General features: G+C 44.1%; 1 protein-coding gene across 2 annotated transcripts in view; it reads left to right on the top strand.

Annotated features, from left to right (window-relative positions):
- VAV1 (vav guanine nucleotide exchange factor 1) overlaps positions 1-9,810 on the top strand; it is a 64,218-nt gene extending 54,408 nt beyond the window's left edge. For both annotated transcript variants that reach the window (NM_001267833.1, XM_085009350.1), the window contains 4 exon segments: positions 991-1,078; positions 6,773-6,887; positions 7,577-7,728; positions 9,501-9,810. In NM_001267833.1, the coding sequence (NP_001254762.1) occupies positions 991-1,078; positions 6,773-6,887; positions 7,577-7,728; positions 9,501-9,554 (409 nt within the window). In that variant the 3' untranslated portion in view covers positions 9,555-9,810.
- The last annotated feature ends 6,525 nt before the right edge of the window (positions 9,811-16,335 follow it).

Genomic DNA, 16,335 nt, shown 5'->3' with positions numbered 1-16,335 from the left:
TTTCCATTGGCAATCAACAAGTAGATTTCTTTTTCGGGTAAAGTTATTCTAGGTTACTTCCTTCGTTCCCAATTACACAGGTAGTTTAATTTTAAACCCTAAATCCATATGAGGGCAGGACTGAGATTATGAATTCTCAGCAGTGACTTTTCTGTGTTGGGTCTGAGACAAACAAGCTTTCTTATGGCCCCTGCTTTGCTGATGGGTGGAATTCTTCAAGACCACCCCTTTCCCTGAGGATGTAGTTTTTGACAATCCAGCCTTATGGAGCATGGTCAGGTCTCAGTGCCAACTCTCCACCCTGCAAGGACCCACTAACTCATCTGATGTCTCTGTGTGATCAAGACATGTTCTCCTTGGTTACCAAGATCAGCAAAGCCTATAGGGTGGCAGTTGATGCTTCCTGCCTACTTTTTAGTTTCATCCCTCATTTTTGGCCTCTGGGGATTTCCCTTACTTTTTTTGAGAGTTCACTGTTTTTTCCCAGCATTTCTGGGGGTGGGGGACTTGGAGAAGGAGATTTTTTATCATTATTATTCTTATTATCTAGGTCAGATTGGCAGATGGTTCTGTCACTGCATGTTTCTTCCGTGTCCTTACTAGTCCGTGGTGCACCATATTGGTGGAAGTGGGTTCCTTCTCCAGTGTCCTTTAGAGTCTGTGGTGCTCCTTGGTGGTGCAAGTGGAGGTTTTGTCCTATCTATTCTAGAACAGTGCTTTCTTTACGACATTCTCTTGACTCAATGATCCTGTGAGTCAAGGACGATGTTGCTTGTTATACAGAGGAAGAAATTAAGGCTTAGAGCAGCAAAGGCTCCAGAAAAGGGATCCAGTTGGGCTCCAGGGGTCACCCCCTCCTTGAAGTAGCCAAGAATGCTTCTTCCATGGTTGGGGGTGGTGTGTAGCCTGAGGCTGAGAGGTGACAGGAGATGGCCCTGAATTTCCATACCCAGGGCCCCATGACCAACTCACTCTCTTCCCTGTTTCCAGGTATAATGTTGAAGTCAAGCATATTAAAATCATGACGGGAGAAGGACTCTACCGGATTACAGAAAAGAAGGCTTTCCGAGGGCTTACGGTAAGGGCTGATCTACCCATCACCTCAGCCTTCTAGAATCTAGGCAGGACCCTTCCTGAAGCTCTATCTTGAGGACCACCACCCCCTTTCCTATATTTCAGGACAGCCCCTCCAAGAACACTAAGGAGCAATTGACTTTATTTATTTATTCATTTATTTTGCTCTATAAGGCCATACCTGTGCCATGTGGAAGTTCCCAGGCTAGGGGTCAAATTGGAGCTGCAGCCGCCAGCCTACACCACAGCCACAGCAATGCCAGCTCTGAGCCATGTCTGTGACCTACACCACAGCTCACGGCAACACTGGATCTTTAACCCACTGAGGGAGGCCAGATATTGAACCCACATCCTCATGGATACTATGGATACTGCTAAGCCACTATGGGAATTCCAGGAGCAATTGGCTTTAAACTCATTTTCCTAATGCCCAGCAATAATAATAATAATAATAATAATAATAATAATAATAAACATAATAGAAGTGAGTATTTATAAGCACTTACTGAGTACCACATATAAATAGGATTCCTGTTAATCCCCTCAACTCACTCTTGAGTTCCCATCTCACAGATGGGGAAAACTGAAATTTAATTCTCATATCACAGAATGGCAGAGTCCCTATTTTTATTCAGCCATGCCCTCGGCATGTGGAAATTTCCGGGCCAGGGATCGAACCTGCACCACAGCAGCAATTTGAGCCACTGCAGTGACAACACTAGATCCTTAACCTGCTGAGCTCACTAGAGAACTCCCAGAGCCTCTATTTTTGTCAAGCATCAAGACTCAGCTCTGCTTAACCTGCTCAATGACCATTTCATGGAGAATCCAAACATCTTTAAATGTTTTGGCTTCTGTTTGGTGCCCCGTAATTTCAGGTTACCTGTTAGACATTTTAAGCCCATTGGTCTAAGGCACTTGGATCTCACTCATGGTCTGCAGATCCTTAAGGAGCTTTGAGTCTTCTGAAGGAAAATCCAGAATTGTGCATATATCTGCATTTTTTTTTTTTAAGGAAGATATCTCAGACTTCACTTGATCCTTCACTTGATCCATTGGATCCTTGAGTGCCCAGAAGGTTAGGGACTGTTCGTTCATTCTACGAATCTTTTTCTTCATCAAACTTAAAATTTTTTTTAAGTTTTTTAAGGATGTAAAGTTGATTTCCAATGCTGTGTTAGTTTCAGGTATACAGCAAAGTGATTAAGTTATATATTATATATATGTATACACACATACACACACATATATATGTATATACACCCCCACACACACGTACTCTTTTTTTTTCAGATTCTTTTCCATTATAGCTTATTACAAGGTATTGAATATAATTCCCTGTGCTATACGGTAGTTCCTTGTTGGTTATCTATTTTGTACGTAGTAGTGTGATCTGTTAATCCCCAACTCTTAATTTATCCCTTCCCCCCCTTTCCCCTGTGGTAACCATAAGTTTGTTTTCTTTGTCTGTGAATCTAGTTCCATTTTGTAAATAAGTTCATTTGTATCATTTTTAAAAAGATTCCACATATAAGTGATATCATAGGGCATTTGTCTTTCAATAGCTGACTTACTTCACGTAGTATGATCATCTCTAGGTCCACCCATGTTGTTGCAGATGACATTATTTTATTCTTTTTTATGGCTGAGTAATATTTCATTGTATATACGCACCCCATCTTCTGTATCCATTCATCTGTTGGTGGACATTTAGGTTGCCTGCATGTCTTGGCTATTGTAAAAAGTGCTGCTATGAACATTGGGGTGCATGTATCTTTTCAAATTAGCATTTTCATCTTTTCTGGATATATACCCAGAAATGGGATATATTATTTATTTTTGAAAAAAATGTCCTCCTTCATTATTATTTATTTATTTATTTATTTATTTTTAATTTCTTTTTTTCTGAAATTTTATTTTTATTTTTTACAGAATAAAATACATACATTTAAACACAATTACATTCACACAGATTATTATATCATGGATCTTAAGAAACAGATTAAGTGACTCCCACTGGAGAAGTGGAATGGAAAATATGCTGAGACAAATAGGAAATTTATTCTATACGTTATCCCATTTTTATGGTTTTCATCTTTACTACTTAGTTTTATCTATTACATTTCAATTTTTCTTTAAAAATTAGCATTATATTAAAATTGTTACATTATGCAACTAAAATTTATAAAGAAGAAAGCCTTATATACCATTAAATATTTTATATAGCATAATAAAAAGAATGACTTAACTGGTAAGAATAACAAAAATAATACACCCTCTGAAAATAAGTAAAATATAAAATGCATAAATTGGTTAAAAGACAATGTAACTGTATAAATATGTCCTCACAATTTGTTACATCTTATTGATTCCTCAATATAGGCATTACACCATTCTAGGTGATGTGATAAACAAGACATTATAGACCTTACATTGTACCATGGAGAGAAGTGGTCATTAATAATACAATTGTAGAACTGTATTATTTAATTGTACTGTCACATTGTTTAATTATAATTATCATAAGTTCTTTGATGGAGAGGAAATCAGAATCAGATGTAAGACTTCAGCATTCCAAGAATGATGTCAAATGGCCCCCTTCATGGTGGATTATGCACTTATTTACTATGAGATATATTTCTTCTCCAGAGATTCCTTGTTTGTGTACCAACTGTAGATTTTTGGTTTGCAGTTATTCTGAAGTTTTGATGTAAGAGTCTATATGTATATGAGATTGTTTTAAGTTGTTGTTCTCTTAATTGCAAGTTCATCTCCAGTGTCCCACATTTGTACCCACCTCTTCTCATGATTTCTGATTTTGATGGTATAATTGTGCATGGATGATTTTCGTATCTTTACTGTATATAAACCTTTACTGGTGAGCCTTGTCATTTGTGGCATTTTTGTTTCCTGTTGCTGTCTTTTCTTTCCCGCCTAGAGAAGTTCCTTTAGTATTTGTTGTAAGGCTGGTTTAGTGTTGCTGAATTCTCTCAGCTTTTGCTTATCTGAGAAGGTTTTGATTTCTCCTTCAAATCTGAATGAGAGCCTTGCTGGGTAGAGTAATCTTGGTTGGAGGTTTTTTCCTTTCATCACGTTAAGTATATCATGCCACTCCCTTCTGGCCTGCAGAATTTCTGCTGAAAAATCTGCCGGTAACCTTATTGGGGTTCCCTTGTATGTTACTTGTTTCTTTTCCCTAGCTACTTTCAAGATTTTCTCTTTGTCTTTCATTTTGGTCAGTTTGATTAATATGTGTCTTGGTGTATTCCTCCTTGGGTTTATTTTATATGGTACTCGTGCTTCCTGGATTTGAGTGAGTGACTCCTTTCCCATGTTAGGGAAATTTTCGGCTATTATCTCTTGGAATATTTTTTCTGTCCCCTTCTCTCTCTTTTCTCCTTCTGGCACCCCTATAATATGGATGTTGGTGCGTTTAACACTGTCCCAGAGTTCTCTGAGACTCTCTTCATTTGTTTTCAATATTTTTTCTCTTTTCTGTTCTGCATCTGTAATTTCTTCTAATCTGTCCTCCACCTCACTTATTCGTTCTTCTGCCTCCTGTATTCTGCTGGTAGCTGCTTCTAGTGAATTTTTTATTTCCGTTGTTGTATTTTGCATCTCTTCTTGTTTAAGTTTTATATCTTGTATCTCTTTGGTCAGTGTTTCCTGTAAGTTATCCATCTTTAACTCCAGTTTATTTCCAATGTCTCTGTATCATCTTCAGCATCAACAGTCTAAAGTCTTTTTCCTGGAGGCCGAGAATCTCCTCCTTGCTTAGCTGATTTTCTGGGGTTTTCCCTTTCTCCCTCATCTGAGTTATAGTCCTCTGTCTTTTCATTTTTATAGGTTTTTGGTGTGGTGACCTTTTTATAGATAACAGAGCTGTAGCCTCTCTTACTTCTGGTGTCTGTCCCCCTTGTGGCTGAAGTCGGTATGGGGGCTTGTTGTAGGCTTCCTGATGGGAGGGGCTGATGCCTGCCCACTGGTAGGTGGAGCCGATTCTAATCCCTCTGGTGGGTGGGGCTTAGTCTCTGGATGGGATTAGGGGCAGCTATGTGCCTGAGGGGTCTTTAGGTAGCCTGTTTACTGAGGGGTGGGGCTGTGATCCCAGCTGGATTGTTGTTTGCCCTGGGGCTTCTCAGCTGACTGACGGGTGGGGCCAGATTTTCCCAAAATGGCCCCCTCCAGAGAAAGGCACAGTTGCTGAATATTCCCGAGAGCTTTGCCTTCAATGTCCTTCCCTCACAACAAGCCACATTCACCCCTGTTTTCCCAGGATGTCCTCCAAGAACTGCAGTCAGGTTTGACCTAGGTTCCTGTGGAGACCTCGCTCTGCCCTGGGACCTAGTGCACGTGAAAGTCTGTGTGTGCCTTTTAAGAATGGGGTCTCTGTTTCCCCCAGTCCTGTGGAGCTCCTGCGCACAAGCCCCGCTGGCCTTCAATGCCAAATGCTCCAGGGACTCTTTCTCCCAGTGCCAGATCCCAGCATGTGAGGGTTTGATGTGGGGCTCAGAATTCTCACTCCTGTAGGTGAGTCTCTGTGAGCCGGTTAGTTTTCAGTCTGTGGAGCTTCCCACCCGGGAGGTATGGGGTTGTTTATATCACAAAATCACCCCTCCTACCTCTTGATGTGGCCTCCTCTTTTCCTTCTGGAGTAGGGTATGGGTTTCCGGTCCATTTGGGTGGAGATTGCTCCGTCTTTAGTTGTGAATTTTGTTTTTAGGAGAGAAGTTGAGCTCCAGTCCTTCTATTCTGCCATCTTAATCCTGTCTCCCCCCTTCATTTTTTTATTTCTGAAAAATTCTGAAAGGTTACTAGAATAGTGTTATGAATATTTGTAGACCTTTCACCTGGATTTACTAATTGTTAATGTTCCGCCTCTTTTGCTTTCTCTCTCTTTCTACCTCTCCCCTGCTCCAGTCATGCATTTATTCTTCACTATTTAGGAGTAATTTGCAGGCAGCCAGATCTTTCCTGTAAACACTTTAGCATGAGTATCTGAAGAGCCAAAACATTCTCTCGCCTCATTATCACAGCCAGAAAGTTGAATATTGCTACAAAATTATTATCTAATATACAGCCTGTTTTCCAAGCTCCCTGATTGCCCTGATTATGTCTTTTATAGCTGTTTTTCCCAGAGGGCTCACACATTGCATTCATCTCCTTAAAGTCTCTTTCTTTTTTTTAGGGCCGCACTCCTGGCATATGGAGATTCCCAGGCTAGGGGTCATTCGGAGCTACAGCTGCTGGCCTACACTACAGCCACAGCAATGTGGGATCCGAGCCACATCTGTGACCTACACCACAGCTCAGGGCAACGATGGATCCTTAACTCATTGAGTGAGGCCAGGGATCGAACCTGCATCCTCATGGATGCTAGTTAGATTCATTTCCCCTGAGCCATGATGGGAACTATGATTCTTTGATAAATATATAATGAAGTGAACTGGCTATTAGGGGAAGTGTCTTGAGACCATGTAACTTCTTCCCTATAAAATGGTCCTGGCTGACCAGGAGGGAAATGAGCTCCACATCACAGGGAGCATTCAAGAAGTCTATTGCCAGAGAGGCCACAAGGAAGGACCTGTTTCCTGTGATGAGATGGATGTAACTCCTTCCAGTTCTACAGCACCCCCCCCACCCCCCCCACCCAATAAGCTGTCCTGGAAGAGCATCTTTCCTGCTGTTCTCTTTCCAGGAGCTGGTTGAATTCTACCAACAGAACTCCCTGAAAGATTGCTTCAAGTCACTGGACACCACCCTGCAGTTCCCCTTCAAGGAGCCTGAGAGGAGAGCCATCAGCAAACCTCCAGGTAGGAGGTCTCCAGATGGGGTCTGCAGTGCCAGCTTCCTCCCACTGTGGAGGGAAAGTGTGGGGAAACCGCAGGCGTTCCTGCCAGTGGGTGTAGAGAAGTCTTCTCGGTGAAACCGTCTGAACATTTTTCCACTTTCAGTCTTTCCCTTTGCACTTGAGAGGTTTGCATATCCATTGACTTGGAGTATGGGGTTCCTTTCATATTTAGGAATCTGAGGACACCAGGAACCAGAATTTTATATTCTATAATGTCACTTTATATTGTGACATTTATTACATTTGAAACGTTTTCTGTGTCCTTTTTCCCCCTTGCTTTTCTTTCTCTGATTCTCTCTTTTGCAATCCTTGGACATTCTTAATATAATGAATGTTATCTAGAATGGAAAACCCCACATGATTCTTCTGTTTCTTTTACTGTGAATAGATGCAAAACATTTAAGAGATGATAAATGGTATTATTTTCTAAATGTGGATGTTGGTTGGGCTGGAAGGATGATTCTGGGAATACAGGTGTGCCCCCCTCCGAACACGGGGTGCCTCACACTCAGCATAAAGGAGCATCGAGGGGCCCTTCGTCCTGGTGTACCCTCCTGGGAGCATTCCCTGCCCACCCTCGCCCCCATCCCCAGACAGTGGGTGGGTGTCTGCTTTGTACCCCCTTCCCACATCTGCTGTCCCCCCACACAGCGGGAAGCACCAAGTACTTTGGAACAGCCAAAGCCCGTTATGACTTCTGCGCCCGGGACCGATCGGAACTGTCCCTGAAGGAGGGTGACATCATCAAGATCCTGAACAAGAAGGGGCAGCAGGGCTGGTGGCGAGGGGAGATTTATGGCCGGGTGAGTCAGGGTGGAGTTTGGGAGCCCCAGGGAAAGGGCGTGGGGTGAACTGGGCGTCTTGATGGCGTGAAGAAGGTGGGCAATGGTCCTGGGGAGGGTGTCTCTAGTTGGAAGGGATGAGGGGCAGATTTCATTTATGCACCTTGCATTTATTATTTTTTATTTTTTATTACTCAATGAATTTATTACATTTATAGTTGTACAAAGATCATCACAATCAAATTTTATAGGATTCCCATCCCACAACCCCAGCGCATCCCCCCACCCCCCCGAACTGTCTCCTTTGCACCTTGCATTTAAGTATTGAGCACCTACTATGTGCCGGGCATTGAGCCAGGTGCCAGGGAGGCAAAGATGAGCCCAACACAATCACTGCTCTCGTGAAACTCATAGTTTAGTGAGAAGCATAGACTCGTACACATGCAGTTGCAATAGTAAGCAGTCAAGATTGAGAAGGGAAATCATAAGGCACCCTGGGAGCCCTGAGGGGAACTCCTGAGCCACCCTGGGAGCAGGACAGGATGCCTTCTAAGAGACCAAGCTGATCACTGAGGGATGAGATAAGTGAGCTGCGTACAAGGTCATGGGGGCGGGGGGTGGGGGTGGGGGTGTGGGAAATTATTCCAGGCAGAGAAACCAGCATGTGCAAAGGCCCTGGGGTGAGAGAGTGATTGGCATGTTTAGGGAACATGAAGGGAAGGATTCATCTATCTTGTTCACTGCCATATCACCAGTGCCCAGGGCAGTGACTGTTGCATCGTGGGTGCTCAACTGAATCATATCAAGAGGCAGAACTGGGACCCACTGCCTTTGCCTTTTGGGTTCTTCTGTCTGCCTGAATTTGGACTTTCAGGAGAGAGCTCAAGTTTTCTCAAAAAAGTTTGTTTCTGCCTGGTTCTTATTTTTGTCTCTCAAAGGCAGAGGGTCTTTGTGTCATGTGCTAATGAATTCCTTGTATCTAGAATATTGCCTGGGGTGTATGGGTTTCTCAAAAAATATTTGTTAAATGAAGATAAGGCCACTGGTTAGGAGCCTAAATTCTACCAGAGGAAAAGATACGTGAAAAGTGACCTGGATAATGACTCAGGTGAATGGTTTTAGGAACCATGAAGGGTAAATTCAGTGTGTGATGGAGGACACTTGAGGGAGCCTTTTGGGAGTATTTAGGAAGGTCTGGGCTGTAAAGTATTCACCTGTCTATCCAGTCATCCATCTATCATCATTCTATCCATCTATCTATAATTCCATCCATCATTCTATCCATCATCCATCCCTCATTCCATCCATCCATCCATCCATCCATCCATCCATCCATCCATCCATCCTTCTCTCCTTTCAGTAAATATTTATTAAATATCTATGGCATTCCAGGAACGATTCTAGGCTGTTGGAACTTAGTGATCAATAAGATAGACAAAAATCCTTGCCCTATTGTAGTGAAGGGAGAGGAGACAGACAAGCCTATAAGGAAGTAACATAAATCATCGATTAGGTGGTGAGAAGTTTTATGGAAAGGAGGAAAGAGGGATAAGGAGTGTTGGGGTGGGTGATATTACAATTTTTAATAAGATAGTTGTGAAGTTCTTAAGAATAAGGTGATACAGACGTAAAGGACTGTAGGAGGTGAGAGCGGTCAGCTGAGGGTATATCTGGGGGAGGTACTTTCTGCAGTAGAAGGTATGGCAGGTGCAAAGGTCCTGAGGTAGGAAGAAACAAGGAACAGCAGGAGAAGATGCAGAGGCTGCCCTGACCACTTCCCTGTCTCTTTCCAGGTTGGCTGGTTCCCCTCCAATTATGTGGAAGAAGATTATTCTGAGTACTGCTGAGCTTTGGCACATTGGCAAAGAGATGAGAAACTACTCTCGGCTCTGAGCCCAGGATGAACAGGCAGCAGGGCCAGTGGCTTTGACAGGTCCTGGTGGGCTGAGAGCCCAGGATGAATGGTAGAGAGTCAGTGTGCAGGTGGCAGGGCTCCTGGGATGTTGCCCTGGTGCAATTAATTTATAACACACTGATTTCCTTCTGGGTCCCCTTGAGAAGGCGGGACTCAAGGCAATAGCTTTTAATAAAATGATAATTGGACAGACTGGTATCATTTAGAAAGCCCTAGAAGGCTAAAGGTGGGAAGGGGCATTGGGACACAGACAAAACTCCCTGGCCAATTCCTGCCTTCCAGCTGTATCACCGTCCTCTACCATTTAAAATAACACCTGGGAGTTCCCATCAGGTGGCTCAGCGGTTAACGAACCTGACTAGCATCCACGAGGACGCGGATTTGATTTCTGGCCTCGGTCAGTGGGTTAAGGATCTGGCTTTGCCGTGAGCTATGATGTAGGTCACAGACGTGGCTTGGATCCTGTGTTGCGGTGGCTGTGGCCTAGGCTTGCAGCTATAGCTCCAATTGGACCCCTAGCCTGAGAACCTCCATTTGCCATGGGTGCGGCCCTAAAAAGACAAAAAGAAAAAAACAAAAATAAAAATAAAATAAAACAAAATAAAATAAGACCTGGAGTTCCCACTGTGGCACAAGGGATCAGTGGCGTCTCTGCAATACTAGGATAGAGGTTCAATCCCCAGCCCAGCAAAGGTCACAGCTGCGGCTGGGACCTGATCCCTAGTCTGGGAGCTCTGTATGCTGCGGAGTGGCCAAAAAATAAAAATAAAATAAAAGTAAAATAAGACCTGAAGAAGGAAATGGGACGCCCACAGAGCAGAAAATAATTGTACGTCAACAGATTTCAGATTGCAAAAACGAAAGTCTCATTCGCTTTTTCTATAATAGAACATAATTCCTATTTGGAGCGCCTCCAGTTCTGCTAAATGGTATAGAAACTTCATCTCAGTTGCATCTGGGTCTCTGGAGTCAGTTCTCTCCAAGGTCACATTCAAATTCCAGGGGCTTTGACGTGAGTGTTGGAGACACCACTGCCCCCTGCTGAGATGCCACAGCTTCTGCTTCAACTTTGCTGTTTCTGCATCATCCGTGTCCCTCTTGGCACGGACCAGGCATCTGGCTGTTTTTTCGTGAATGCCGAGTGGAATGACCATACATTCTGGTTTCCCTGGGGCAGTCCTGGCTGTTGCCCTGGTCTAGTTATGAATCATTTTTCCTTCTCATTCTCCAGAGCATCCTGGTTTGGATGCTAAATGACGTGGTCCCTGTCTTCAGTGGTGCTGCTCCAGAAGGAGAGCCTGAGACAAGGATTGAGGGGTGCAAAATCTACCTGGGAGGTGATCTAAGGAACCAGAGGGGAGGGGGCGGGGAAGAGAGATGGGAAGGGGAGGGGGATAGAGGGAGCACTGATGAACAGGTGACAGCTGTGGGCCATGGGGACTTCTTATTCAGGACCTGGAAGTTAACGTAGAACAAGCTTTGGAGTTGAGGAGGGCGAGGGAACTGGGGTATTTATCCATCAACTTCCATTAGGTGTTGCTTGAAACCTGCTTGTATGTAGGCAGTACACGCTCTGGTGGCCAGAGAACCACAGGCATACTGGAGCCGCCGACCTGTATGGACCTTGTCAGTCCTGGGGCACAATGGGTGGGGTGCCGATTGGGTGTGCACAGTCCTTTGCAGCCAGTCCTACTCAAAGGATGCTGCTTTACGATGGATATGGAGAAACCCCGCCCAGCCTGCTTTATCCTGGGGCCCAGGGTGGGGGTGGGGGTTCCCGGGAGCCTTCTTTTTCTCACATCACCCTGAAGCCCTTTAGATGAGAGGTGGGATTGCAGAATTCAGGAACGTAGGTCTGGACCCATCTCTGAGTTTAACCATCTTCTTTCCCGCCCAGCTCTTCCTGTTCACACTGGGGAACCTTGATCTATTTTGCTGCAAGAAAAGTTGACTCATCCTGAATGCTCATCTGTATAGAGAGCCAGGCTTTCTTTTGACTGATAGCATTATTTTTTAAAAATTGTGGCAAAACCCACATGACATCAAATTTACCATCCTAACCAGTTTTACATGTGCAGTTTGGCGGCGGGATGTATATTTACACTGTTGTGCAATCACTCTCCAGAAATTTTCATCTTGCAAAAGGGAAATTGTCCCCTATTGAGCAACAACTTCCCTTTCCCCTCTCCCCCCCAGCCCCTGGTCACCACTTTGGCCAGACTTTAGTTATCTAGAGTCCTTGAGAGCTTCGATTTTGGGGGGCTCAAAAGCCAAAGTTCAGAATCAATCTTTTCTCTTCCTTCCTTCCTTCCTTCCTTCCTTCCTTCCTTCCTTCCTTCCTTCCTTCCTTCCTTTCTTTCTTTCTTTCTTTCTTTCTTTCTTTCTTTCTTTCTTTCTTTCTTTCTTTCTTTCTTTCTTTCTTTCTCTCTCTTTCTCTCTTTCTCTCTTTCTTTTTTTCTGCCGTGCCCATGGCATGCCAAAGTTCCCAGGCCAGGGATCAAATGCACACCAGGGCAGTGACCTGAGCCACAGCAGTGACAATGCTGGATCCTTACCCCACTGAGCCACCAGGGAACTCCAAGATCCAGGATCTTTAATTAGGCTTTTGAAGTTCAAAAGCCAAGAATTTGCTTCTTCGGTAAATCTGCAGGAATACCTCTTAGGAGAAAGAGCTGCAGACAGCTGGACAGTCTGCTGTTAATCACTGAAGTTAGAACATGCCCTCACGCCATACACAAAACTAAACTCAAAATGGTTGAAAGAGTGACATATAAGATCTGACACGATAAAACTCTTAGAAGAGAACTTCGGCAAAACATTCTCTGACTTAATTGTAGCAGTATTTTCTTAGATCAATCTCTCAAGGCAAAAGAAAGAAAAGCAAAAGCCAACAAATGGAACCTAATCAAACTTAATAAGCTTTTGTACAGCAAAACCATAAATAAAATGAAAGATAACCTATGGACTGGGAGAAAGTATGTGCAAATGATGAGACTGACAAGGGCTTAATTTCCAAAACATACGAAGGGTTCACACAACTCTATCAAAAAAACAACATAATCAAAAAATGGGCATGGGGAGTTCTTATCATGGCTCATCGGTTAACAAACCTGACTAGCATCCATGAGGGTGCGGGTTCAATCCCTGGCCTCACTCACTGGGTTAAGGATCTGGCACTGCCATGAGCTGTGGTGTAGGTTTCAAATGCGGCTCTGATCCAGCGTTGCTGTGGCTATGGCTGTGGTATAGGCCGGCAGCTACAGCTCCAATTGGACCCCTAGCCTGGGAACCTCCATATGCTGTGGATAAGGAAACAAACAAACAAACAAACAAACAAAAAAACGCATGGAATTCCCCACTGTGGTGCAATGGGATCAGCAGCCTCCAGAGTGCTGGGATGAAGTTTCGCTAGCCAGCCTGTGCAGTGGGTTAAGGATCCTGCTTTGCCATGGCTGAGGCATAGGTTGCAACTTCGGCTCAGATCTGATCCCTGCCCTGGGAACTCTGTAAGGCATGAGGTGACAATAAAAGAAAAAAAGGCAGAAGACTTAGACATTTCTCCAAAGAAGATATACAGATGCCAACAGGTACATGAAAAGATGCTCAGTGGCACTAATTGGGAATTCCCATCATGGTGCAGTGGAAATGAATCCGGCTAGGAACCACGAGGTCCCTGGCCTCACTCAGTGGGTTAAGGATTGGTGTTGCCGTGAGCTGTGGTGTAGGTCGAAGACGCGGCTTGGATCTGATGTGGTTGTGGTTGTAGTGTAGGCCAGCAGATGTAATTCCAATTAGACCCCTAGCCTGGGAACCTCTATATGCCGCAGATGCGGCCCTAAAAAGCCAAAAAAAAAAAAAAAAAAAAAGGCACTACTAGTTAGAGAAATGCAAATCAAAACTGCAATAAGTATCACCTCACACCTGTCAGAATGGCCAAAAAAAAAAAAAAAAAATCTACAAATGATACATGCTGGGGAGGATGTGGAGAAAAGGGAACTTTCCTAAACTGTGGGTAGGAACATAAATTGACATAACAGTAGAGAAATTCCTTAACTGCTATATGATCCTAATACCCCACTCCTGGGTATATATAGGGAAAAGAAGAAAAAAAATTTTAATAGTTATTTCCCCAATATAATTTTTTTTCTACTGTACGGCATGGTGACCCAGTTACACATGCATGTACACATTCTATTTTTGCACATTATCATGCTCCATCATAAGTGACTAGGTATAGTTCCCAGTGCTACACAGCAGGATCTCATTGCTAATTCATTCCAAAGGCAAGAGTTTGTATCTATTAACCCCAAGCTCCCCAATCACCCCACTCCCTTCCCCTTCCCGGAAAAGAAGAAAATTAATTTGAAAAGATACATGCACCCCAATGTTCATAGCAGCAGTATTTACAACAGCCAAGACATAGAAGCAACCTAAATGTCCAGTGACAGATGGATAAATGGATAAAGGTGTGGTGATACATACAATGGTATGTTAGCCATAAAAATGAATAAAATAATGCTGCCTGCAGCAACATGGATGGACCTAGAGATTATCACATTAAGTGAAGTAACTCAGACAAAGACAAATATCGTATGATACCATGTATGTGGAATCTAAAAAATAATGCAAATGGACTTATTTACAAAAAAGAAACAGACTCACAGACATAGAAAAACAAATTTATGGTTACCAAACAAAAAATGGGGGAGGGGGAGGGATAAATTAGGAGTTTGGGATTAATAGATACACCCTACTGAATCTAAAATAGATAAACAACAAGGACCTAGTATATAGTACCGGGACCTCTATTCACTATCTTGTAATAACCTGTAATGGAAAAGAATCTGAAAAAAATATGTATAACTGAATCACTTTGCTGTACACCTGAAACTAACACAAGGTGGTAAATCAACTATACTTCAATTCAGAAGGGTGGGTTTAGGGGAAAGTGCACTTGAGGGTGAGTTTGGTGGGTTCTGGAAACTGCAAGGAGCTCACTCTGCTTAGAGGGGGCAAGAGACAGGAAGGGCTGGAGAAGTTATTGGACCCTCCTTCTTACGTGACTCTCCAGAGGGACCAGGCAGACACCTGCTGGAGGAAACCACCTCTTTCTGGAGATGCTGAGGGGTCTCAGGTGTGCCCTGGAGTGGCCCGCTGATGGCTGGAGAGCTGGGTCCGAGGGAACAGCTCTCACCAGAATATACTGGCACAGAGAGATTCAAAGGAACATAGGGTATCCTCTCAATGCCCTAACTCTCTCCCCCACCCCACACGCACACTGCATTAGCTTGCCCAGGCTGCTGTAACCAAGTGCCACAAACTGAGTGGCTTAATTAAACAATAGAAATGTATTGGCTCACAGCTCTGGAGGCTGGAAGTCCAAGATCAAGGTGTCACCAGGGGGGCTGTGCTTCCTCTGAAGATGCTGGAGAGGAAATTGTTCCGGGTGTCTCTGTCTCTCACCTCCTGGGAGTTTCTTGGCTCATGGTAGGAAAGCTCTAGTGTTCATGTGGCGTCCTGGCTGCATGTGTGTCTGGGTCCAGATTTCTGCCTCTTCTGAGGATTGCCCCCCACCCCCCTCCGGCACAGCCTCCAATGAACTCATCAGATCTGCCAAGACCTTAATTCCAAACAAAGTCACATTCTGAGGTCCTGGGAGTTAGGACTCCAACAAGGGGACTTTAAAAGGGGGAGGGATGCAATTTAACCCATAAGATACCCGAGGGTCGCAAAGGCCCTTAGGAAGGTACCCCCACGCAACAGGTCAAGCAGATGCCCAGAGAGTCATGAAGAGACCCAGTCCCACCCCTGGCAAATACACACTAATAGAGACCGGCAAGCAGACGCACAGTGGGATACAGACAGACAGACAAAAAAAGTATCTGCCCACACACAACAGCAAGCAGACAGCTCTGGAGATGCCCAGACACAGAAATACTCTCCCCATTGCAACAGGCAACAGACCCCAGACCCAAATCCTCCCCTCCCCAAACAAGGAAACAGACTGAAATATGAACAGAAACACGTACAGATGCAAACACCCAACTGGCAATTCCCAGGTGCAACTATAAAGGTCATTTCTATAGATATGGGGACATTTATCTGCTTAACCAGGCACAGAAACACACCCCAAACACACAACAGACAGTACCCAAAACAGACAGACTGTACCCCAAACAGACAGACTGACAGACACAAACCCTCAAATAGATTCACTCACATACCCTGCCCTGGGACTTACTAACTCTGACGAAGGCATCCACAGGTGATATTGGTGGACATATTTCAAACACAGCCAGGCAGATATGGCATTGAATCAAACAGGGGCCTTTATAAACATCTCTTTCTCTCTTTATAAACATCTCTTTCTCTCTCTCTCTCCACCCCCCCAACACACTCTCAAACACGCGAGAGCGCTTTCCAACGCAGATAGCACCAAAGTAAAGCCAAGCTTGCCCTCTGGTGGACAGTATCAGTAGTGTCCCAAACTGCTGGGCTGATACTTGGATCCCAGCTTGGTGAAAGAAGTAGAGAGAGAGAGAGAAAGAGAGGGAGAGAGAGAAAGAAAGGTGTATCTGTGCACCTGAGTTTGTTCACAAGCCTATATATATGAGCCCATATTTGGGCACCATAAAGGGCCCCTGATGCTTATGGCTTTGTAGCATCCTCACACTGCCCAGTGGTATCTCCCATTCATTCACCCAAAAGCACAG

The sequence above is a fragment of the Sus scrofa genome, chromosome 2 (genome assembly GCF_054392235.1).
Source record: "Sus scrofa isolate SSC_HxYL_T2T_F1_AM1 chromosome 2, Sscrofa_HxYL_maternal_Yorkshire_Landrace_v2.0, whole genome shotgun sequence".
Classification (NCBI taxonomy): Eukaryota; Metazoa; Chordata; class Mammalia; order Artiodactyla; family Suidae; genus Sus; species Sus scrofa.
This window is presented reverse-complemented; position numbering and strand designations above follow the sequence as displayed.